Consider the following 25229-nt stretch of genomic DNA (forward strand, 5'->3'; position numbering starts at 1 on the left):
GTGTGTGTGTGGCTTTAATATGAAATCACAGCTCTCTCAGACAATATAATCAGCACATCAAGCAGAAAATGGAGTAGAGCACGAAACAGAATGAACATGACTAATCATGCGCACCACCCAGCCTGGGCTGGACCTGTTTCAGGGCCCGGCACTGTCTGCCTGGGGTATTACGATGCAGAAATACACTGAGCACTGAACTACACTCATCCACTGGGGAGATTGACGCTGACAGCCAGACAGAATTCGTATTCGAGGGCCTGTGAATTATGAGCTTTGTGTGCTGCCAAATGGATTGAGCTGTAAAAATTCTTTTCATTTTGTTTCATAAGGATGCTCATACTTTTATAGCTCCCTCCGCCTTACAGCCCAGGCAAGCAGCACTCACGCTGCATATGGAATACCACCTTTAACGTTGCTGCGAGAGAAATCAGCTACTTTCTTGGAAAAGTTTGTGATTCCTCGCTAGCATGCCTACTTTAATGCTCGGGGTGTGGCAATTTTCATGGTCCCCTGAGTTAAAAGTCATTCAGTTTGCTCAAATGAAATTGTCCTCTGAATTAGGAATGGACTAACATTTTCTGATCAACAATCAACTGGATTAATTAGTTGGTAGAACAGCTTTGTGTGAATACGTCTTTATGTGGCAAACAAACAGAAATAATTTGGACATATTTTACATTCCTCATTGCAAACTGAGCAAAGGCCTGATGATCAGATGATTCTAAAAAATTATCCTTAGTGATTATTCGGTGGTAAATTAATCTTTTGAGTCAATGGATAGTCATCCAACTACCAGGGGGCAACCAACCGAACTGTGTTTGTGCAGTAAACATACAGACTGTGATGCTTCATGAAGACTTTCCACCCCACAACGCACAACTAACCTTGAGAGCACAGAGGTTAATTCACCGATAAAATCCACCTAGAAATTTTGATGACATTTGGTCAGCAGAAGAGAGAAACACAATGGCGTCCATAAAGTACAGTGGAGCATATTCGTCATTCATCAATAGAGCGGCTCACTACTGATTGTTGAAGGCTGAATGAGTCACTTCAGAATTTAGTGAGACAGCCGGCAGTCGTATTTCATGAGATGTGTTCTGTCAGTTCTGTCGACGGGCCTGTACGCCACAGCAAGATAACACCATAGATTTTTTTTTTTCCCCAGCAACATAGTCTTGTTCGCTTCAGAAATTTCAAAGTGGAGAGTACAAATCATTCAATGTGTTTTGTTGTGTTATGACATGTGATGGAAGGAGGAAAATTCCACCACTGGTCTGTCACAATTCACAACAAGTGGTGCTACTATACTGTTTACACAGTGTGTATGGATGTGTGTGTGCGTGTGTGTGCATGTGTGTCCATGCGAGTGTGTGTGAGTAAATGCAATCAATGCTTTTACTGTCTGCAATCTGTCTGTCTCTGTTTCTATCTATCTCTTTATCCAATGCATCTGTCGCTATTATATTAAAATAAAAGGGTTTCACTGGCCAACCGCAGCATCAGAGGCCAACTGTTTGTCCACCTCCCCATTAATGTGGTTAAAAATGTCAAAAGCTCACAACAAATCACCTGTCCAACCTGAAAGCTGCGAGACGTCGCCACAGCTCTGAGCGTGCCCCTCGCATTGAGAGTGTGGTCTGGTGAGGGAATCCAGACATTTCCTAATTTATTGTTGAATAAATTGGCAGCGTAGAGAGCAGCTGACAGGCCATTCATCGTGGTGGGCGCTGGCTCAATGCCGTACGTAGACAGGGCTGCTGTGCTTTGATTTCCTGTCCTGGCTGGCCTGACAGATGAACTACAGAGTGGATGGAGGCAAAACAGGCTCTGGCTGCCACACGGCCTCAACTCTGCCTAAAGCCGGCCTCCCGAAACGTCGGTCACCAACGATTACGTTCTGGCAGTCAAACGCAAGCAAAAAACTATCTAGCATGGAGCAGGATTTGAAAATTAAAATGTTTTTTCAATAGACCCTCACCAGATAGCGTACTTACATAATTTATGTGGGGACGACACTCAGTAGAGTGCAAACTTGTTCCAAGGTGGAAATTTTCCAATTTACATATGTTTTAATGGCAAATCATGACAGCTGTTAAGTTTCACTCCAGTCCTGTAGGGGGTGGTAATATATCACGCAAATATGTTGAATAGGAATTGCTTATTAGTGAAACCAAGACAAATCCACCCATGTCCAAATTCGGCCAATTTCGCAATTTTTTTCACAAATGGATACTTGTGGTCAATATGGATACGCCAGTTCCTTTTACAAATTATTGACATACATAAAGTGTTAAAAGTGGCTTGCTTTTTCTTCCTCTGCACATTTGTCTTCACCTTGTTCTCGTGTTATTCTGTTTTATTGTGCAAATAATATTTAGTATTTATTTATTCACGTTTCTTTGTTGATTTTTGTTTGTCATTGTTTTGTTCATGCTGTTTTTTGTTTTTATTTTGTTTATTTTTATCATTCAGGTATCTTTGTGTTGTATTTGAGGTATGTATGTATGTCAAATGTTTGTGTGTGAGATATATGTATGTATTAATGTTGCGTAGGTATATGTCTAGTGTCTAGCGATCAGCAGGTGGAAGATAATTTAGTAATTTAGTATTTTGTTGGGATAAGTGAGGCAAAATGATTTATGGCTGGGTATTTAGGGATTATTAAAAGGGGGTGGGATTAAATAAATGATACTTCTTCCCACTCCTTTTCAGGCATGTGAATATGATTTATGGTTTCTTTGTGGTTATATTTTGATTGCTACTCTTTTAGTTTATATGTATGTGTGTATATGTATGTGATGTATGTATATGTATGTATATGTATATATGTGTATATATGTGTGTATATATATATATATATATATATATGTATATAAGTATATATATATATGTATATGTGTATATATATATATATATATATATATATATATATATATATATATATATATATATATATATGTATGTGTATATGTACGTATGTATATATGTGTATATATGTCTGTATGTGTATATATGTACTATATGCATGTATTTTGTCTTGTCTTTTCATTTGTGAACAGTAATCTTATTTTTTTCCACGTTTGAAATAAACGAAACGAAACGAAAATAATGAAATGTTGAGGGATTAAGAAACATGCTGTATTTTGGTTTTCTGAAATGTAATGGTTTTTCGAGATGAGCGGTTTATGCCTGACGCCACTGTACTTATCATGAAGTGTAAATTTTAAATTATACATAAAATAATTAACTATAACTCATTTAGAGCCCTGGAAGGAAACTAAGTATTTGGGGTGGGAGGGGGGTAAATTGTCTGCGGCTCGATAAAAGTTTGGAAACACGCAAACCTCCATAGCGCATAAAAGGAGTTATATACTGGATGCCATCCATCCATTCTATTATGCATCTGATTGTCCTAGCAGTCAATAGAATAAAATAAGATTCAACAAATACAAGGATTTTTCATATTTGAAAACATGGCGTACTGGTTTAGGATTCAGTTGTGAAGAGGAGTGGGTAACATACAAGAGGTAGTCAAGGATAAAATCATGTTCTATTTACTCAAGAATATCAAAGTACAGTTAGTTCACAGAGATTGATTTCACAATTTTGCAACATAAGGCACTAATGAGACGATTGTGCAATGAGAGGTAGTGCAGTATAAATAGCTTAGGGGAACACAAGCTCTTCACTGAAGGAATTTGAGAGGCCGGTGACGGAAGCACATTAGTGCAAACGTGTAAATTAGAGGCAAAGGGAGCACATTTCAAAGCTCATCCGGTTCATTTTTCACATCACTGTCTTCTTGGGCTGTCAGCACGCCGCCAGACGCGTCGGTGTAGGCGCTCTTCTTCCTCTCAGGCAGTAATTACGCTGTCGGCTAAAGCTTGATTAAAAGATCTAATCTCCAAATTTAGTGTTCTACATCTCCCAACAGGGGTCCACTTTTTGTTTTTACCCAAGCCTATGACAGTGAAATGTGAGTGGTTTTGTCATCAACAGTATCCAATAAAGTGCAGAGAAAACATCATTTGGCTTTCTGCTCTGTGTCAGGGTGATAGTGTAATTGCACCAGAGGATGTTTTATTCAAGAAGGAAAGCACTATGGGATTACAGATTTATACAGTCGGAAATTATAACGCTCCGGAGGCCCCGACCAGGCTCTTCCTGCGCCCGGAATTGAAATAAGACGTGTCGCTCCCTTTTACCTAAAGCCTCGTCAAGACATGACTCCAGACAATAAGAACAAACAAGAATGCGTTGCGTGTCAACACAAAAGTGGGGTTAGGGTAAAACTGTCAAGTCTTGCTAGTGTTACGCCAATAATGAAAAACTTTTAGCCCGTCACCACAGGGCCAGTCGACATCTCAAACACCAGTTTGCAAATATTTGTGTTGGAAAAAGAACCAAAGAGAAGAAATGGCCTTTCTTGTTGAAAGTGGCTAAGAAGGATTGTCTGTGAGGCCATTTGAAGAAAATTCATTTGTAGAATCTTTTTCTTGGCTCCTTGCTCTTTTATGTTTGTTTACATTAATCTTTTAAACATTTTGTGTGTTTAATCCACTACTTGAAATAATTTACCATGGAGTTCTGCTCTGTGCTTACAGTGGCGGTGTAAATCGTACAATTGTACTTCGGTTATACAGCGCAGTAGTCTATTAGTCATCTATGCTAATGCATTGAAAAGGTAACAGTGAATACGTTATGAGAAAAAAAATCCAGGTCATAAACCAAACAAACTAAAACCAGTACAGAAGGTACTGGAAGTGTGCCTCAGTCGATGCCACCCAGCAAGCTAGAGTGCACTGTCTATTTTGTACAATAGTAGTTAGTATGTCCCTGTAATGGGACACGTTGTGGTTGTCTCTGATTATGCACTTATAGAAACAGAAATTTGATGTATTTCTTTTTTACCTTACGGACTGTGTCGTCACCGTCCAATGAAAAACGTATGTGTCTGTTATTTTTTTACCAGACCATTAAAAAATCCACTTTTATTATAATTGTTTACAGCTAGAATTCATAAAATTGTGACATGATTTTCAATGGACACCAGTGACCATAAAATGTTTGTTGGTGGACATGTGGCAATCGTCGAACTTGGTCTAAATGTAGTTTTGGCCAAGGTTAGCAACTTTCACACCAGGTAGAGCCACAATACTCAATTGGGATTTCTTCCATTTCGAGCATCCAGAATGTGTGGCTTGGAAGCACAGGCAGGGGGGTCAAAAGTTTCCAACATGTCAATTACTAACTGCTTTTGCAACATATAAACAGGCACCATAACGTTGGCAATGTTCAGCGCAATTGATGGCCATCCACCGGGCACCGTTCTTATCATACACAAACAAATGTCAGAATGAGTTCGCTCATGCTGCCTGCAGTTTATTAGAGGGAATTAACATCATGACTCGCTTTTAGGAGAACGAGGGGTGGCTGGAGGTGAGAGGGGCAGAAAAGTCACTAAATTGGCACTGACTGAGTTCACAGCCATATTGTGCCTGAATTTCTGTGATGAGGTTCAACTGAAGCTGTAAAAAAATCATTTTTCGAAATGTCTGCAAAAAACTTTCATTAATTCACAAAATCTGTTAAGTGCCAGGATACGTAGTTGATGCCCTTGACTGTACTATATCGAAAAGTACGCTAGTCTAGGTGGATTCAAACCAGATTTTTTAATTTTCATTTTCATCGACAGGTGTTTTGTGAAAAACCCAAAGTCAACAGGATGAGTCACTCGATTTAAAAATGAATGTTTAGCACCATCCTTTTTTTGTATCTGCACTCAGAAAAAATCATACATGCATGCATGCATGCATGCATGGCAACCATCTATCTGCCTCAACAAAGTGACATTCTATTCAGAGTGCAGGCTACTTTTAAAAGAAAGCTATGGCTCTGGAGTCAGGACAGAATGGGCAGATGCATGCCAATCAAATCAATAAACAAAGCCATTTGTTTGAAAAGCTCCCAGGAGGCAAAGTAAGACTGCAGACTTACCCTCTCGGAGCAGATGGGAGTAGATGAGCCAGAGGAGCAGCAGGCAACAGAGAGACGCACCTCCACCTGCGGAGAGCGTCTTCACTCCGGACTGCATCCTGCACCCTTTTCTGCCCGCCTGGATTACCAAAACTTTGTGGTGCCCTCAATTGTCAATCACATCAGCGGCTAATCCAGGGGTGCCGCCACATCCAGTCGACGGCATCCATTTTGGGCTAATAAAGGGAGGGTGGGGGGTGGTGAGGGGAAAATAAACATACAAAATAAAATTCCCTTTAGTGCCCCCGCCACACAAATAATAATCATAAAAAAAATAATTCCCTCAGTGAGGCGCAAATCCAGTTCACACACCCACAAATTCAGTTCACACAGCGGTGGGTCCAATTTGGTGGAATCGAGCGGTTCCGATGAAAGCTGAGCTCTGTATCTGAGGACGGCGAATGTGCACTTCTCATCCAAGCGCGGGGATGATGATGATGATGAAGAGTTGGAGGAGGAGGAGGGCGGTTGGCTCCTTCCCTCGCAAGCTCCCTCCACGCACACGTTTGAATCCAAAGCAACCCACCGCGCAACTGGTGCGCAAACTTGTGAGCAAACAAACGGCGCATGTAGTCTGTGAAGGCGTTCAAGACGCAAAAGTGCATCAGAGCTGGTGCATGCACACACATGTTCGATGATGTCATGCATGCACAAGTGGCAGACGAACAGGCTTGACGGATTTTCTTCCATACTAAGTGGTGGTGAGAATTCCCAAATTCACATTCCCAAATTCCTACTTTCAATTTAGTCTGAAATTCCAGTCTTCGGTGGTAAAGCTAAGCTGTAGGATCATTGTAACATTTAAAAAGCAGGACAAAGTGGCCTACATTACGCTGAGAGGTTGAGAGCAATGAGAAAGTTGTTTTCGTCACTGGCATAAACCGTTACCGTATCGCTGCATGGAGGCCGGTTAGACCTGCTGTTGGTAATTTCACAGACCAGTGTAGGCTGTTAGATCTGGAAGCGGGGAGTAATCATAATCAAGCCAGCGGGAATACGATCTAGCTCTTGGTCATCCTGAACAGAAGAATAGGTAGAGAAGATGGATGGATGGATGGATGGATGGATGGATGGATGGATGGATGGATGGATGGATGGATGGATGGATGGATGGATGGATGGATGGATGGATGGATGGATGGATGGATGGTCATTTCAAGTGGATGTGACCTATCAAGTAGGCAAACATCAGTAGAGCACTTTGAGTTGCCTTTGAGGATGCATCTACGCACATGCGCACGCACGCACGCACGCACGCACGCACGCACGCACGCACGCACGCACGCACGCACGCACGCACGCGTACTGGCCTAATTTCGTTCTCCAAGTGAGAAAATGTTCTCTCTGGGGCTATAAATCCCAGTGTAGATGATGGTGATTTATGCGCACTAAGATGTCTTATGTCAGTCAGCTCACAACCCTGACGACTACGACAATAAAAACACAGCTATCTGACTGGACTAAGCTGCACTAACTGACATTGATGACAAATATTTTGGGACATGTTTTCCAATTATGTATTTTCATTAGACTTTGGCTTCTTCAATGAGTCTTATTGAATGTTGCACTTGTCCATAGGTGTGATTCAGTGAATGTGACCGATTGTATATACCCACCCTGCAATTGACTTGCCACCAGTCCAGGATTGCAATGGGCTGCAGCTCATGAATGATCTTAATGAGAGCAAGTAAGGTCAATCTAGAAAATAGACAGATACGAGGATCTTAATACAGTGGAACCTCAAAAGTCAAACACCCCAAGGTCTTACAATTCTGCATAACTTGGAAACTGAACAAACATTCAGCAAAAATCTGCATTTTAAAGAGACAGTCTGTGGATTTTTTTCAAGGCCATTTGATGGTGAACTAATTGCAACGACTTAAGTTTGAAATGTGCGCACTACGGTGTCTCAGAGAGACCACAATTCATAGGCGTAACGTGTGCACCAATTTCTTCAGCAGAGATACAAGCAAAATGTCACCACAAACGACTTTAGTATCCCCTCAAGTGCATTGCGGTTGTTACAGTCGATGATCCAGCAAATTTGAGATCAGGTAATTTGTCTCCTTCGGATATCCATAGTGAAAATATGGCGGCAAAATATATCAAGGTGAGGCCATGAGACCCATGTAATATAATTAGTTATGGCTAAATTTTCAATTATATTCTAAACATGTAAATTTATATGACAGGATTTTTTTGGGCATATCACTAAAATTAATAAAGGGATTTTAAACTGAACAAACATTGAAAAATCTAAATTATATACACACTGTCTTTACACAATTGTTAATCTAGCAGATTGTTTAATTGTTAATGTTTGATGTCATTTTCTGCTTAGCGCTTTGTTACAGCTGCAGCTGAAAATGCTACATAAATAAAGATGAGTTGAGCTGGGTTGGGAGCTCAGTTCAGCTCAGTGAGTAATTAATTTGAGGCTTGTGTTTTTGCTATTTCTTTCTTTTCTCATAATTTTTCTCCCCAACACTCTTAATTTGGACCGCAGTAATTGTAGTTTGTGCTTGAGTAATCCTGATAGTAGCCCTTGAGGAACATATTTGGACAGCCCTGATTAAGAGATAAAAATATTTTGCATTATTATCATTTTTATTGGATTAATTGATCGCCTGGAGAAATAACACACTTTTTACCAATAAGTACTTCATAGTGAGACATGCAGACTTCATTTTAAAAGATCCACTTAGTCTTATGTAATATGGCTTTGTGTCTGTGGAAGGGCTGTGGAAGTTGCATGATAATATGCTCGGTGTGAGTGTGTGCGCGTGCAAACGCATTTGCAAAAGACAGTCTATCTTGTGAAAGTGCACCATTTAAGACTCCCTTGCCATTCAAGGATCATTACTATAACTCATACCTTCCCACACACACATACCCTCTCACACACACACGGCATATTCCATGACTAAAAAAGGTGCACTTTATTAGCAGATGAAGATGTCCCCAAGTGTGTGGCTCTGCCATCAGCCTCTCCCGGAATGGCTATTATGATGACGTATTGGGTCGGCCTCATCACCGGTGTCACATGGTGAAAAATGGACCACATTGTTCTGTGTCAGGGATGTTTTTGCAGGTTGTCCTGCCTTACACTGGGCTACAAACTGGCTGATGATGCTGTGAGAGACCGCATGCAGCATTCTGACTCATCTTGGCTGATGGGGGGATGGAAGGAAAAATTGGAAGGAAACGAGACATTTTTTATAACTTCATGATCTGATGTGCATTTTTGTGCACTTTGAAATAACAAATACTTTTGGTAAATTGCCTGAATAGCTTAATGACCCTTAATGAACTGTTCAATGCATGCCTGATGTTTTTCTAAATCACAGACACTGCCAAGGGTGGCTAAGAATGCTGAATGCTTGATTATATCTTACGTTTTGCTTAATGCTTGATGTGACGTTGTTTGTTGCCTAATGCTAGACGCCAGCCTTGGATTATTGGAGAATGTTCTGGACAGAGGGAAATGTTTTGCCTTACAAAGAAAAGATATGGTTGGAAGCATGAGAATATATGTGACGAATGAATGTATGGAACGTGAAAAGAATAAACAAATGCATGGTATGTGGTGAGTAAAAGCTTGGCATGAATTGAGTGTTAGTGAAATTGATAAATGCAGCATGATCACAAGTTCACGTCCCGGCTAACAGTTTGTCACACCCAAAACTTCATGTAATTCCGTACAAAATGACAAATTGGCGAGGTGGTGAATGGATGATGTGCGACAGAGGGTGAAGTGGATGTATGCAGAGGGTCTGTTGTGCAAGAATGGAGAAAAATGTTTACAGGAAGTACACTTGGAGATAAAACCAGCAGGGGTGCCAGAGGGAGAAATGTGTATGAAATGTGCTGTATCAACCTACCTTGCCTTGGCATTTGAGGACATCGAGTCACATCCCACAAGTTGAGTCCTGTCTTTCTTTCTTTCTTTACAAGTATCGACTTCCTTCTTGTGCTCTCACAAAGGGCGTGAAGTGGAGCTGATGTTCTGCTTCGCTAGACAAGCGAGTCACGCTCACAGGTCTTAGAGAGGCAGCAGCCCTTGAACAAACAATGCAAACAAATTTGAGTGCACCATAAAGGTCTCTGTAAGCACCACAACATGCTCCTCGCAGCAATTCCAAACAAGTTGTTTTTCATGTCACGTATCATGTGAGTGAATGAGGTCTTGTAAAGTTGTTGAGACTAATAAAGGTCTTGTATATATGTCGGTTTGGAATGAATTTATGTGTTTTCAACACATTGCAAAAGCCCAACAGAGCTACATCGAGTTGCACGTAATAACATTAATGTGGTTTACAACATTTGCCATTGTGCAAATAAAATAAAAAAAAGCACTAATACTGCATGTTGGGAATAAATGGCTGAGTCACTTATCTTAATCACATCATACATATGTATCATGTAGGGCGGTAGACTGTGCTTATAAAAAAATGCTCATAATTATTATGCACATATGTGGAGGTTGTGTTGAACTCATCTTGAACCATCATCTTCAGTAATACACAGAGCTACTCAGCTTTAAATGGGGAAGTCAGCCCTAAAAAAATATTCACAATAATATGTTGTTTGTGCATCTAAACACAGCATTCTGATTAATATTGCATTAATTCACCCATTTTTATTCATCTCAGGGGGCAGGTGGCCATTTTGCCACTTGTTGACGATTAAAAATGACATCATAGTTGCCGCACAGACAAGACTATTTAAAAGAAAATTTGAGGGTTGATATTTCCTTTAGCTATTTCCAGCTCTGTCATGATTCTAGATTGACTGAATTGGGTGCAGATTGAAAGCCTCACTACAAGTTAAAAACAAAGCCAGCTAAAATAGGTGGTGCCCACTGGGATGGGGGTGGGGATGGGGGGGGGGTGCTACTTAAGCGCCTGGAGAGCAGTTTGGGGTCTTGATGTCTTGCTCAAAGACACCCATACCAGTGCCCGGAACTGTAATTGTTTACATTTAATTTTTGTTTTGTCCTAAAGACTTTCCTTTTACTACCCGAGCCTGGTTATAAAGCCACAGCACGGCAGTATGGACTTTGTGCCATTTAGACCGAAGGCATGTATCTATCCATTATCTGTCCTGCTTATCTCACTTTTTTTTTTCGTTTGAAGCCATGCATCCACAAATGATACAATGGTGTAGCAATACCAAGTTGGAACTCAATTTGTAAGGTATTAGAAATAGTCCTTGCTTTTACTTGCGGAGGTGTCAATCAAGTAGAGTCATGCCGAGCCAATTAGGTACGGTGCAGTAGAAAAGAGACACGTTTCCTCAGGTTGAGATTAGGACGAGAATGTCTGGATGTGCCTTTTGAAAGATTCCATTCTCTGCCTCTAGCCCAAAAGGCTGGTAGAGATTTATAGCAGACTTTCACATTTACAACAAACATCACTCCATTGGTGTTGCCATACTTGAAATTGTTATGCAGAAACTTTATTTGGAATGTTTGTTTTTGATCAGGAATGTTTAATGGCCTCGACTCATTCAATTATCAGACGCATACTCCACCAGTCGATAGTCATCCTCTCATTAATGGCCCAGAACTGATTACCAAGGACAGAGAGAGAACTGGCTCAAACGTTATTCATTCCAAGCGTTAATTAAATCCTCCTCCTAGGTGGGACTTTCAATCCCATTAGAAGCTCTGCCGGCATTTTTCTAAACACCACTTAATGTCATTGTGGCTAAAAATAACAGTGACAGTGATGGTGAAACATGCTTCTATTTTCTTTGTTTGTTTTGCTTTTTGGGTAGCACCATTTTTCCAAAGTAGAATTTGCAGAAATTCTGACAGATATTTTTCTTGTGCTGAAATACCACATGATGAATAATTTCTGGACTTGCTGGTTCATACAAAACACATATTTCAGTAATTAACAAATCCTGCATATAATGCAAGCATGCCCCAGTGGTAGGAGTATGGGATAACAACAAAACAATCTGTTTGGATGCACAGGTCATGCAATAATGTCATCAATTTTTTACGATGAAGTATATACAGTACAGAGACAGCTCTACTTCTGATTGGCTAGAACCTAGGCCTTGTGGTTGCAGCACCACCTTCTGCTTTGGCAGGTGCTAAACATAACTTGCTGGTGCCATTCTTGTGAGGAGAGAGATCTTTTTCATCACCCAGTGGCTCATACAGTTTTTAGAAAATCCACATATTGTGGCCATACAGTTAAATGACACGCTGAGCCTCGGTCCCCAGGATTAAATGTGAGCCTTTCCTTCTTCATGTGCCATATCGCGAGTGCCGAGAGGAGCCATTGTGCTACAGAGTCCTCAAAGGCGGAATTAGGCACACTGCCAGCATCCTTTTATTCCCGTGCTGGGCCTCTGGGTCTTAACTCCTCCCCCCAAAAGTACTGGAAGCACAGGATTCGGCGGGGGGGGGTATTTGTGTCACAATTAAATCTCCTCCAAATGTCAGTTTGCCATGCTGTAATGACACGGAAGGATCGACAGAAGGCATTTGACCACAGCTTGTCGTTTACCATGTAGACCTAACAAAGTATGGGTGGAATGAATGGACAAACATTACACTCCCTCATCTTTGGGGGTCGTGGATGTTGTTGCATTTGTAAAGGGTGGAACAAATCCATAATCCTTTTATCTGCCATTTCCACTTCCTGTATGTGGACTGGCTACATGTTCCTACATAACTTAAATCCTAAACTTGCTCTTATTGCTCATTTCCCCCCTTTCAAACAGAAGCATCCTCTCCATACGCACACGCCACTTGGGATTGCCATCAAGGCTTCCTAAAATGGAAGCTGGTGTTATCAGTGCCTGTGGGCCCACGGCGGCTCCGGTTTAATCTTGGTTCTAAAAACTCCTTGGGCAGTGCTGCTTTTTCATGTCACGCATTCAAACACACGCTTGCAACAAATATATTCAAACAGAGGGAAACATGCACGGTGAACAAACAGGCCAGGCCGTTAAACGAAAGAACGTGAAGACTTGCTTACGAGAAAGATGCAATTTCGCTTCCTCTCAGCTTTGGATGCTGTTGAGGATGTTGAGGAACACCCAACTGGAGCAGAGACAAAAACATTGCTGGAGGAATTCTTGTTGTTATCTCCGTCTTTCCAGCTCAAGCACCAGCAGCCAGTTTCACTTTGCCAAAACCATGAAATGGGAATAAGGAAACACCTGTCACATGAAGCACAACTGGAAAAGATGTAGAGTCCGTGCTGTCATCTGCATAATAATCATGTTTACTAGTGGTAATACATTTAAGGTTAAAGCGGCCCAATCCACATAAAGAGCGTTAAAACTGACAATTTAAAATCAATGTAAAGTCGATTCATGATGATGATGATTTTTTTTGTTTGTTTTTCATCCAAGCAAGGGTCTCTAGAGTAAACATATCCAGATATTTATTTATTTATTTTTTACATAAAAGGGGCACGCCTTACTCTTTAAATTGTCGCCTACAAGCGAAATATGCACTTTCGAGTCATACTCGCAAGGTTACACGAGGGCTGGAGAGATCCTATTTGTGTGAGCCTCGGAGTCTCTCAATGCCATTTAGGACCTTCTTGGACACTATGACAAAGTGGAGTGGTGCGGTACTATTCATCTTCCAGCTGTGGCCAGGAGCCTCCGACACTCCAGCAGACAGACGGAAATGAAAGGAGGGTGCAGCAGCCAAAGGCGCAATACTTTATCCGCCAAGAGACTTGGCTTATCCTCCAGCTGTGTGGGCCTTTGAATGCAAACAATGTGCATGGCCAAAGGTAGGGGGGTGCAGGCTTTGGGTCCTTTAATGGTTATTACAGAACTTTTCCTGGAGAGATTTAAGGAGTTACAGCGAGATATGCATTATTTAACTGGGGACCCTTTTGTGATTTGTCACTGTATTAGTGTAGAATTTAAAACACACATGAATGACCAGGAATGATGAATGCTGCTGCATATGCGTATCCATCCACCCGGATCACAAAACCAACCCCGGATCCCTTGTCATTTCTTTCCAAAAGACAATTGGCAAAATAGAATCAAACTCTATGAAGGAAAAAAAAAAAAAATCCAATTTCAAATGAATCTTCATTTATTCCAACCATTTCAGCTTTGTGTGCTGTCGTCGGTGGCAAATTATTTCTACCAATGAATTTGTTGACAAGACTGGTAATATCCAACATTGACTTGCATTGCATTTGCTAACATTTCTAGTGATGACCCTGCCACCCTCAGCTAGTGTGTTTGAATACTGAAATAGCTCAAATGGTCAAGCTAGGGCATGCTATGAATCATTGGCTTAGCCGTACACTTGCATAAATTGATGACTCACCTCACAGGAAAAAAATAAATAAATTTCTGATCATGGGACTGCAAACTCATGCCTTGTTCTCAGTGCTGTACATATTAACGCAACCGGAGACCAACAACCACTCGCATTCATGCCGATGGGCAATTTTACCTCGTGTGTGTGTAATTGGAATGTGGGTGGTTGTCAGAGTACTCAGAAAAAAAACCACGCAGACACGAGGAGAACTTGCAAGCCCAACACGGGAAGGTTGGAGAAGAGATTGGAACCCAAATACTTTGACTATGTGGCACACTTGCTAACCACAAAGCCACCAAGGAGGCATTTGGCAAAAATCTAATTAAACTAAAGGCTGGAGGGAGATTCTTCAAACACAAGTAGGCAAAACAGGACATTTGGGACAATGCCAGAAAAAAAGAAATGCAAAGTGGATGGATGTCAAAGACCTCTCGGGCTAGACAGCAAGTGGAAAAGTAAGAGATGAGCCACAGAGAAGTAATGAAAAAGAGAGCGAAAACTCAGATCAAATGTAATCAAGCATGAGGCAGCTGTGCAAAATTTACAGCTGTAATTTGGTATCTCACTGTTGTGGCATCCAGATGAAGCGGCGGGCACAGCAGATTGTCATTTAGTGGAGCGAATCCACGCTTGGTGTCTGTCGGTGTTCTTCCTCCACGTGTGCGTAGAGGCCTGGCGGCATCCTGCATGCACTGTGCACAAAGTAAACAGCAGAGTTAACATGACAGCTTGCGCAGCCCCAACTCTACCTCAGCAGCCAGCCTTGAAAACGCTACTGCGAGGGATTTGTTCACTTCATATCAAGATTACATGATTAGCAGGATTATGACGGTATTCCTAAAAGAAACCACTTATGAATGAAGTGATATGTGAGGTTGTGATCACACCAAACCTATACACGGACTGAAATCACTTTGCTATACAGTATATATATTAATTTTATCTGCAACCACTCAGGTTCAAATTGCATTAACATGGCTCTAAACATGTGCAACTTTTCAGTTGTTGTTCTCAAACCTTGGAATGAGTTGTCATCTCAGTCAGAATCATCTTTATTGGTTAAGTACTGTATAAGGAATTTGTCAAAGCTGTCAATCTAGTACAATAGCAAAATACCCAATGCATACATTTTTTTTTTACCTAAAATGTAAATACTGCTATAAAACACTTTTTTTTTTAATTTAGAGAGAAAAAGAGAGACTCTTAAGCATTCTCTGAATTCTAATCTAAAATATGACAGTTGCGTTTTCCAAGCTCGCAACAAAATGTGCCTGCCATGGCGAGCTGACGTGAATTTTTACACCTATTCAAAAATGTTATGATTCAGGGCAAAGGAAGAAATAAAGATGAATGTCTTTCTAATAGAACACAAGCGTGTTCAACCTCACAGTTTATATTCAATGTCAAGTAACCTTGAAATCTGAATGTTGATTACCTCCACTAGAGAGGTCATGCTTCAATCACTGATAGTTTGATGCAATGTATATTGTCTAATATATATAATGTAGATAATATATATATAGTTAGATATAATGTATATTATATATATTATTCATTTTTTTTAAATGAGTTTTTGTCAATTTGACCAATGAGAGAAAAGGCGGTTGTGTTGAGAAGGTAGTGACGAGAAAGTAGTGATGGAGTGTCTGTCCACAAAGCCATTTAAAGGAAGAAACCTTGAGGAAAGAAAATAAAGGCAAACGAGAATGAAAAAGAAGGAGAGCTGGATTACAGCAGAATGCTAACATGAGAGAAGGTGCAAGAAGAAGTCAGAGGAAGGAAGATTTTCTAACCATTACAGCATGACTCCAGCTTTTTATTTTTGCACATGAGGCTATGGGCAACTGACTGAATGCATGAGCCCAACTGTTCAATATTTCAAAGGTTTAGTTCAGGTCATCCTGAAATTTCAGATGAAAGAACAACACCCTAACTTTCTGTAAGCACTGACAAACAGAAAAGGTGGCAATAACATGCAATATAAAGTGGTTGCCTTAAAAGTGTAGGTGAAAAACATGGCCTCTGTCTTTTGTGGAATAGAGTTTTCCTAGCCAGGGAAAAACAAAAAAGCTCTCCACTCTATTTCTATTTGAGCTCGATTTTTCATTAAAGGGTTTCTTCTCTGGCCCACCACATGACTCCGAGTGTCAGTACTTTATTAGTTGAAATTCCATTGGCATTTAACAAAACCAGTGTTTTTGGTCATTACTCATGTTGTTCTGACAGCCAGGGCGGGCTAGACTTTTAACATGCAGAGTGAATCCTGTGAAAGGAGAAATAGCAGTTGCCAACAACCAGCAAACTCAGCAGAAAAAAAATCCCCGGATAGTGAAAAATGACACACCGCTTAAAAATTTTACAATTAAAAATGTCCGATGCTAATAGTTTTAACCCTATGCTATGATCCAAATCATGCTGACATAATTTGATAATTTCATAGCATTGCCTTAAAAATAGTTCATCGTACAGGATTTGAGAAACTTGCACTGGAAGTGTAAAATTTGCAAAGCAGTAACGAGACTGCCGTTTTTTATTAGCTTGAGCTTTTCAACAACCATCTTTTGGCATTTTTAGCCCATTGCAGAATGTATGTTTTTCAGTTTTTATTCAGGTTATATGGAATTCAGTGGGTGAAAGTCCAAATTCACAGCTCCCACACAATCCACGCTGCTTCTGGCGACCGAAACATTGTTGGAATAGTCACAGCAAATCCTAAAAATAGTCGAAATTTTTTGTGTGTGTCCTGCTGTGACTCACAGTTTTGCATGGCCAGTGTCATCTTAGCTTGCCTCAAGTAAAACTATTTGAGCGGAGAAACATGACAGAAACGTTGCAGTATTAAGTGCTCGTTAAGAACTTGAAACAATCATTGACCTAATAGCGTTTTGTTTGTGGACCCTCGAATGAGTGACCAAATGAATAAATAAATATTCCTGAGGATGGTGTTCATCTAAGGGGAATGAACAAGATCAAACATGGGCATAAACATTGGGCACTCAACATCGTGATTCACCGTCTTCTGTGGAGAGTTTTCGTGTGAAGAGTGAAATAAACATGAACTCGCAGGCAGTGAATTATATCAGAAGAATGTTACTTTTATCAACCCCAAAAAATGTAAGGCATCTTCATACAATTGTATTTTGCATGAGATGATGTAATAAAATGAATAATAATGATGATGATAGAGACAGCTTTAGAATTTTGCTCGAAAAGTGTTTTGGTAGTGCAAGTTAAATGATTCACAAGTTGACCAAACAAGACGCCTCTAAAATTGCAGGAAAAAAAAATCCGAACTGGCATACATAATGTCAGAGAGCATCCTAGAAATTTGAATCTGGTTTTTTTTGTTTGTTTTGTTTTGTGACATTTTGGATTGATTTTTCGCAACAAGGGTTGTTATGAAAAGAAAGTAAGACAACATTTTCCACCCTGACAAGGATTTGAGCCTTGATTGCTGATTCGTCAACCTAATCAAAATAATTACTCCAACTTTGGGTTCAACTAACTTAATTTGCTCAAAATCCACCTCGGAGAAAACATCCCAGCATTTTTGAGTGTGTGTATGTCACAACTTCAAATCCAGCACTCGGTCTCGATTCATCGCTATGGACTTTGATAACTGAACTGCAGCTACAACAGCCGCAAATCAACTCCCCCCCACACACTCCACTCAAGTGATGTATTTGAAAGCTCGTTGTGAACGCTCGTTTGACTTCTTGTTGATGCCCTGGTGGTACTGTCAAATCCTCTGTTCCCACGAAGACAGTTTGTCATGTTTAATGGACTGAAACCAAAGCCATGTCACGTCCTCACCTCGCCGTAACGGCATCATGGGCGGCCCTTTTGTCTCTCTTGCTCCGTCACTCGGTACAAGTGACTAATTGATCCTGGGAGACGGGGGGGGGGGGGGAATCTGTCTCGGGAGCCGACGAACAATGTGGGGGTAGGAGAGGAGAGAGCTGCTGATAAAAGGGGGGCAGAGAAGGAACAGGATGCAAAATCAAGCTTGGGATAATGTAGCTGCAGTGCTATCTCATTTCCCCACACAAAAGTAACACGACTACTTTGTAAATGAAAGTCAGTCAGGCGAAGGATGCCCCTCACGCTCTGGCACCCACTGCTTGAGATAATGGCCGCATACACAATGTTCCTGCAGACTCAAGATTGACTGAAGAAAGAAGAAGTGCGGGGGCGGGGAAAAGAAAATACATGCATGTGTGACAGTATCCTTCTTTGCATTATTTTCACAGGACTGAAAACCATCTATTCGTTTTCTGAACTGCTCTTCTTCATGAGGTTCGCGGGCGTGCTGGAGCCTATCCCAGTTGACTTCAGGCAGTAGGCGGGTGACACCCTGAACTGGGTTAAGGTTAGAAATGAAGACAAATCATCAAAACAAACATCCTCACCAAATCCAAATATATCCATCCAGAACCTCCTGGTCAAATAACAAACCTTGCAAAGAGTACCAAATGAATTGTAAATGTTAACCTGATCCCCAAATATTTATCTTTGTGGTCAACACCAGCTCCAACTTGAAACGGAAAGAGAGTCAATTAAGAAGGATCTCACTCCAATGGCGGACCCAAATAGAAGAGCAACTGAGGGTTTGCTATAACGTATCTCAGTCATTCACCAGAATAGAAAGGACAAGGACTCCACAACGAGCCAGTTTGTGCGGTCAATGTACATTTCAAATGGGGTGAAGAGGAAGGATTTACAAACACTCTTAAGGAAAAGAGGTCAGCAACATTTCAAGGAGGTGACACCCCCCCTTCCTTCAGTAGCTGCGGCCTTGTCACATATGGTTATGCTTATTGGCTATATGGGCGACAGGGTGAGGGGGTCACTGCACCAGCATGCCTCAGAACATCACCACGCCTGGCCTACAATACCAAGAGTGCGCTGAATCATATTTTAACAGGGCACTTTTGGACACGGATGATGCATGTTGAATGAACGGAGAGACGAGCATGGGAGTGGATGGATCTCTTTGTGATGTGGTACAATGCGCCACGTGTGTTCCTTGTGTTCATTCGGCAGGAGAATCACGTGTTCCGCTGGAAGGGAGCAGATTAACTTAATGTTAAAATCATTGGTTGCATGTTCTCCATGAAATTCTTTTAGACTTTCTTTGTGGCTCAATCACGATCCAGGCAGTCGCAGAGACATTTGACTTTAATGAAGCTTTAAACGGAACATTTCTCATTTTGAGCTTTGCAGGTTGATGAGCAAAATATGGACCAGCGGCCACTTACTGCTTGTTTATTCTTTCATGGACTATGTCTGCTAAATAAAGTTGATTGATTTAACCCAGCCCACTTTGCAACTAAAATATAAACAGTCCTTCATTATTTGTTGCATTTTATCAGCTGTTGTTTTTATTTTTAATTTGTTAAAGCAGAATGTATGTATTAAATTGAAATCATCATATACTAGACTCAGTCAATTTTGAACTGAGAACAACAATGCGATCTTCACCTGGGCCTGAACGTTTCTCCATCCATCCATCCATCCATCCATCCATCCATCCATCCATCCATCCATCCATCCATCCATCCATCCATCCATCCATCCATCCATCCATCCATCCATCCATCCATCCATCCATCCATCCATCCATCCATCCATCCATCCATCCATCCATCCACCCACCCATCCATCCATCCATCCATCCATCCATCCATCCATCCATCCATCCATCCATCCATCCATCCATCCATCCATCCATCCATCCATCCATCCCCAGTGCCTTTCCTATTGGGGGTCACAGGTGATATACCAATGAGAGGCAGGCTACACTATTGACTGTCCATCAACCGCAAGGCACAGAAAAAATCATTACGATAATTAAATCCACACTGTACGAGAACTCATATGGCCTGCGTGTGCAGGAACCCTAACGGTATCAGTCACTATACTATGTCCATTATTTCCTTTGGGGGGGGGAATATTTTCAACAAAATGGGAAATATGAAAAATTCTGAATGCTTTGTATGTACAGATGGGGCAGTCGTTCTATAAGCTACAAAGTGACTGTGAATCATGAGCGTTTGCTGTGTTTTCTCACAGTAGCACTTTCCAGCAATCTAATCTGAGCCCATTCTCCCTCGCTGCCTCCTTCACACCCTAATCGGTGAGACTTAACAGAAAAATCAATTTCCACCACCCAGCGGAGGGGCCCGCTGTTTCACCACTGTGTCTGATTGATGACGCACGGATGCCATCTCACAGCCCGCCGCCTTTTATCGCATCCTCAGACTCGGTCACCGTTCAGTGCTTTTCTATGACAAATAACGAGACATGTAATAGCTATACTCCCTGCTACGTTAATCTGGGCGTCGATGGCCAACCTGAGACAGGTGGAAGACGGGCCCGCGTCAACACTTTATTTAGCCCGAAGCATCAGGTTCAAGAGGCTAAAGCGTCAGCACAATCCAAATTGATGGCTTGCTTGTGTGATCAAATAATGCTTGACTATTTTTACAAAAGTCCGTGCAGCCGTTGCTAGTGGGTACAATGAAGGCTGATGATATTTGAGACTTGTATAGTGTTCTTGCTCACATGTATAATACGCAGGAATTGCAGTAACGTCTCAGAATAGAACAGCCATCCACCCAACCATCTATCCATCTTTCCAGCCGTCTCTCCGTCCATCTATCCATGTTTATAGTTGATTTAGAGCAAAACCAGATTACATTTTATTTTCATCGTATGTGGAAATCCTAACTCTTCCAAACGCTTTCCAAGTGTTCAAATAATTTTTTTTCTTCCAACATAGCTTGCGGGAGCTAATTTCTATGCAAAACAGATGACTGATAATAAACTGGCACAGTTGCATTCATTTGTCATGTGTTTTGATTATATTTGCATGATTATGCAATGATTTATGGTTATAAATGAGGATTGCTTCGACTTTGTTAAATGTGTTTGCAGGAAGAGCGTGTGACAACTCTTTGGCTGTATAAGGTTTTGGCTTCAGATGTTTGGGGAAAATTCTTCTACTAAGTACATTCACGGTGATTTCAATGAGTCTACTAGACAGAAACAGGCCACTTATCTAGTTCAGGGTCGCCCTGCAAGCAGCTTCCATAAAGTTGACCCCATGACTGCCATTTAATGCTCATGGCATGGCAAACCTTTGGTCACTTGGTCACTCTTCAAGGCTTTTGGCTTGCGCGTTCAAGATCCGCTGTGGGGAAAATGGGACTGGTTGCTCAAGTGTGACCCAGATGTGCAGCCATTTCCACAAGCCATCCCAAAATGTTTGTTTGAATATGTTGGAATGTTGATCAAATTGATGATTCAACATGAAGCGCATCAAATTTGATTAGATTTGCCTTGGACATGTAGTTGCGCATATTCTAGCCAAATTATTTGGAATACCGACTAAAATAAGGTGGTGGAGTAGACGTGTTTTTGATTTTTCATTAGCATGCTACATGCTCATTCACAGACAAGGACTACAAGAGCGCCACTTTGATTCTGGAGGTTAAGGATGGATCGAGTGATTGCTTTTACACCTGATGAATGGCTGCTCTCAACGGGACGATCAAAGGCGAACAACACGCTAGCCAGTCAATCACAGGGTGATTGTTGTTGAAAACTATGCCCCATGCACACATGGTCAGGAAAAGGTTAAGTCGTAAAGACAGTGAAATATCACCGCGGGGCATTTTGATCCAATTTCTACTCCTTGGCTCCTTAGCCTGTGTGGGAAAATGAGTTGAGTCGCTTAATGCATCTCCACAATCCAATAAGTGTGTGACGCATTCCAAATGACAATGCGGCGAATTTCCCGCACCGACGTCAGATGCGTTTGAATATCTTGCTCTTTATTCAGAGCACTTTGTCAAAGTACACACGCTCTGAACCACAAGCATGTCTGGTGAACAAACGTACACCTGAGCTGTCACATGCAATTCAGATCGAAACAAGCTGAGGCGGATGGACACAATGTTAAGGTCGCATTTGCTGGAACTGGGGAATAATACTTTCAGTCTCCCGCTGCAGAAACAGTAATACCCCAACGGTGAACACGTGGATGACTCAAAAGGTTCAGGGCTCCAGGCCAAAGGAGACCTTTAGCTCCCCCTGACCTGCCTCGCACCACTTAGAGTGTCCACTGGGGTAACGCATGATGATGGAAGAAAAGGTTGGATTGTATCGGGATGGCTGCACACAGGACACAAAGCACCTTAAATCATAGTTTGAAATAGTAAAAACGAGGCTTAGCCAGTCAGGGTACATTAGACAGCAGACGGAGCTCCGTCAAAAACTAATTTCTAAAATATGTACTTTCATCGGTGCATAGTTATGCACTAATCACTGAGATTAAAGGAAAGATAAGCCTTACTCCACTTTTGATGTCAACAAAAATGAATGAATCTGCAGCTCTATCTGCCCCAAAGCCCCAGAGTGTTGACCAATGCCGCATCCCTGCAAAAAATTATCAAGTATCTGTTTGTAATTATATGACATTCAAATAATTCCTTCAAATTATGGTGAAGGTACCCTGCTTCCTTACAAGGAGAATACCATCTCTGTCATTGCTACAGTAACCCCAGATCTACTACCTAATGGAGCACGCCATCGAAGGGCTAATGATTAGCACTGAAAGCCACTGTGATATAATGCGACAGATATTTATACGCAAATGGCGGTGCAACACATGTAGACAGACAAAACACCAATGCTTGAGAATTCACTCTTTAGCAGAAAAATGACAAAATTATTACCGTCTTAAAGAGTGGGTTGTGTTATGTATTTTACTGCCTCCTATTGGCCAATGTGTGTGCATGAGAAGGAGCAGCACAATGTCAATTGTGTCAAAACACATTTGATTCTTAGCATTCTATTTAATTACATCATTACTGTATGTCTTCATAAAATACAATATTATGGCGTTGTTTTCCCTATTAAAGACATTACAATTTTTGGCGAGGGAGGCTCGAAGGGAGAATGACCTTTACATTCATTTCAATGGGGAAAAATAATCTGACATACAGATTGGAAGCATGTTATGGAATGGATTATTTAAAAACTATGAACATTCATGATTTATTTTTTAGGACATTGTGGTGCAGTCATTTTAATATATGTAGTATACGTCCATATATATACACTATTTGTGGCACAGAATTTCACATTTCTGGGACAATACACAGTAGTTCATTTTAATTCAAAATCACCCCAGCCTGTCTGTAAATGTACAGATACTTAATTGAAGTGATGATATTGGTCTGTGTGTTTTACACGGTGTACTAAAGAATTTGTTCACCGCTGTATATTTTTCCTTCCTGTTAATTTACACCCTTGAAAACAGTTGCAGGAACAGGCTAACAAGATTGCAGTTATTATTTTGTCCCTACATTTTAACAGAGATTCCACAGATGAGTATTTGATCAAAGATTTCTTGTTGCAGAGACTACTAAGAGGCGGGGAAACAAACGTTCAAAAGCTTCCTCAGAGAACAGACGATCTCTGGAGGCCAAAACCGCTGTCAGCTTCATCGATGCGGGCTTTCCAGCACAGTGAACAAAGACAGCCGGACTAGTGGCTGCAGCCTGGCGCTTCTTAACAACTTCACAGTCTTCTAACAAACTCCTGGAGCAGGCCGTCAATTTGGTGGGCGTCTTTCTGCTTCGACGCAGCCGGAAGAAAGAGACGCGAGGTGGGAAAGTTGGGGGTGTTGTTGTCTCGGGTTCTTTGTGAGCAACTTTGAAAGTAGTACTTAAATGCTATTTTCTCTCGCAGCTCTACACTTTCACACCTGATTTATGCCTCTTTAGAAGAGCAATACATTTTCATGACATCTTAATTAAATCCGATGTGCAGGCCTCAAGCTGAGGCAAAAAGGCCTGCACTCTGTCTTACTTTGCCGGTGATCCCTGAGGTGAAAATGAATTGTGTTTCCCATTTGCTAGCTTTTTATTTGAGTTCACTTGTTGTTTGCAGTAGGAGCTTTCAGTGATTGGGTGCAGTATTCCAGAATGCCAGAGACACTTGTGACTAGTGTTCATGTGACAAGTAAAGTACCTCTATACACTGAACTGAGTCAGGAATTTGGTCAGTCATAACAATGATGGTGCAATTGAAACAAAGTTCTAGCGCTATTTCTCAAATTCTGAGGCGTATACAGTTTTAGTTTGTTTTGGGTTTTCAGGAATTTTAGCACAAATTAGTGCACAGAAGAAAAGTTTAAGTGTTGTTTATACTAGAATATTAGCATTCTAGGTCCACCGTTTGGAAATCCTTATCCTTTTTTTTAATGCACAGCTTTTCGTATTAGTGGGTGTCAGTCTGTCACTACATTATTAGTTGTTTTTTTTTTTTTCTGGCAGATACCATTTCTGAGACAACTCATTACTTTTATTTGTCATTTATTAGTTTAGTGGCTGGGTATTCTGGTACTGCTGTCCAGGAATCAAACCTGCACTGTCTGCAGGAAAGAGATTCTGGTGTGACTTCAGAATTTCTGCACAACTACACAACACTAACATTTGCTGCCAGTCAACATTCTCAGTTACTTTCTTCACTTGTTATGGTTGGTGATTATGGTGCAAAAAAAATAAAATGTCCAAAATACAACTTGTGGGGTCATTTACAGGCCGCCGTCAGTTTTTTCAAGCAGCCCTCGGCAAATCCTAAAATAAAATTAACAGTTGTCACGGCCCATGTCTTTTGTCTGCATTGTAGTGATGACTTTCTTCTGTGGGTGCCAAGACGGAAAGAAAGAAGAAATTACTTCTCATCTCTCGCTTGCTTCATTTCCACCAACCACACAATTTGATGCGCCTCAGAATCGCAATTGTATGCTCAAATCTCCGCTTTGTGTTAAGGTCAGCTTGGTACAGATTTCTTTTGTGTGGAATGT

General features: G+C 41.1%; 1 protein-coding gene across 3 annotated transcripts in view; it reads right to left on the bottom strand.

Moving 5' to 3' along the window:
• The window catches only part of tafa5l (TAFA chemokine like family member 5, like), a 33196-nt gene extending 20030 nt beyond the window's left edge, over positions 1-13166 (bottom strand). Inside the window, exons 1-4 of one of the 3 annotated variants that reach the window (XM_088369389.1) lie at positions 13035-13166; positions 9921-10098; positions 7656-7737; positions 6001-6215 (exon numbers count right to left, since the gene is read on the bottom strand). In XM_088369389.1, the coding sequence (XP_088225515.1) occupies positions 6001-6097 (97 nt within the window). In that variant the 5' untranslated portion in view covers positions 6098-6215; positions 7656-7737; positions 9921-10098; positions 13035-13166. Of the gene's footprint in view, positions 1-6000; positions 6658-7655; positions 7738-9920; positions 10099-13034 lie in introns of those variants that run through there. The other 2 variants (XM_088369391.1, XM_088369388.1) reach the window with 2 other exon arrangements.
• Positions 13167-25229: the final 12063 nt, after the last annotated feature.

Source organism: Syngnathus floridae, chromosome 2 (assembly GCF_059516105.1).
Source record: "Syngnathus floridae isolate MCC-2025c chromosome 2, RoL_Sflo_1.0, whole genome shotgun sequence".
In the NCBI taxonomy this organism is placed as follows: domain Eukaryota; kingdom Metazoa; phylum Chordata; class Actinopteri; order Syngnathiformes; family Syngnathidae; genus Syngnathus; species Syngnathus floridae.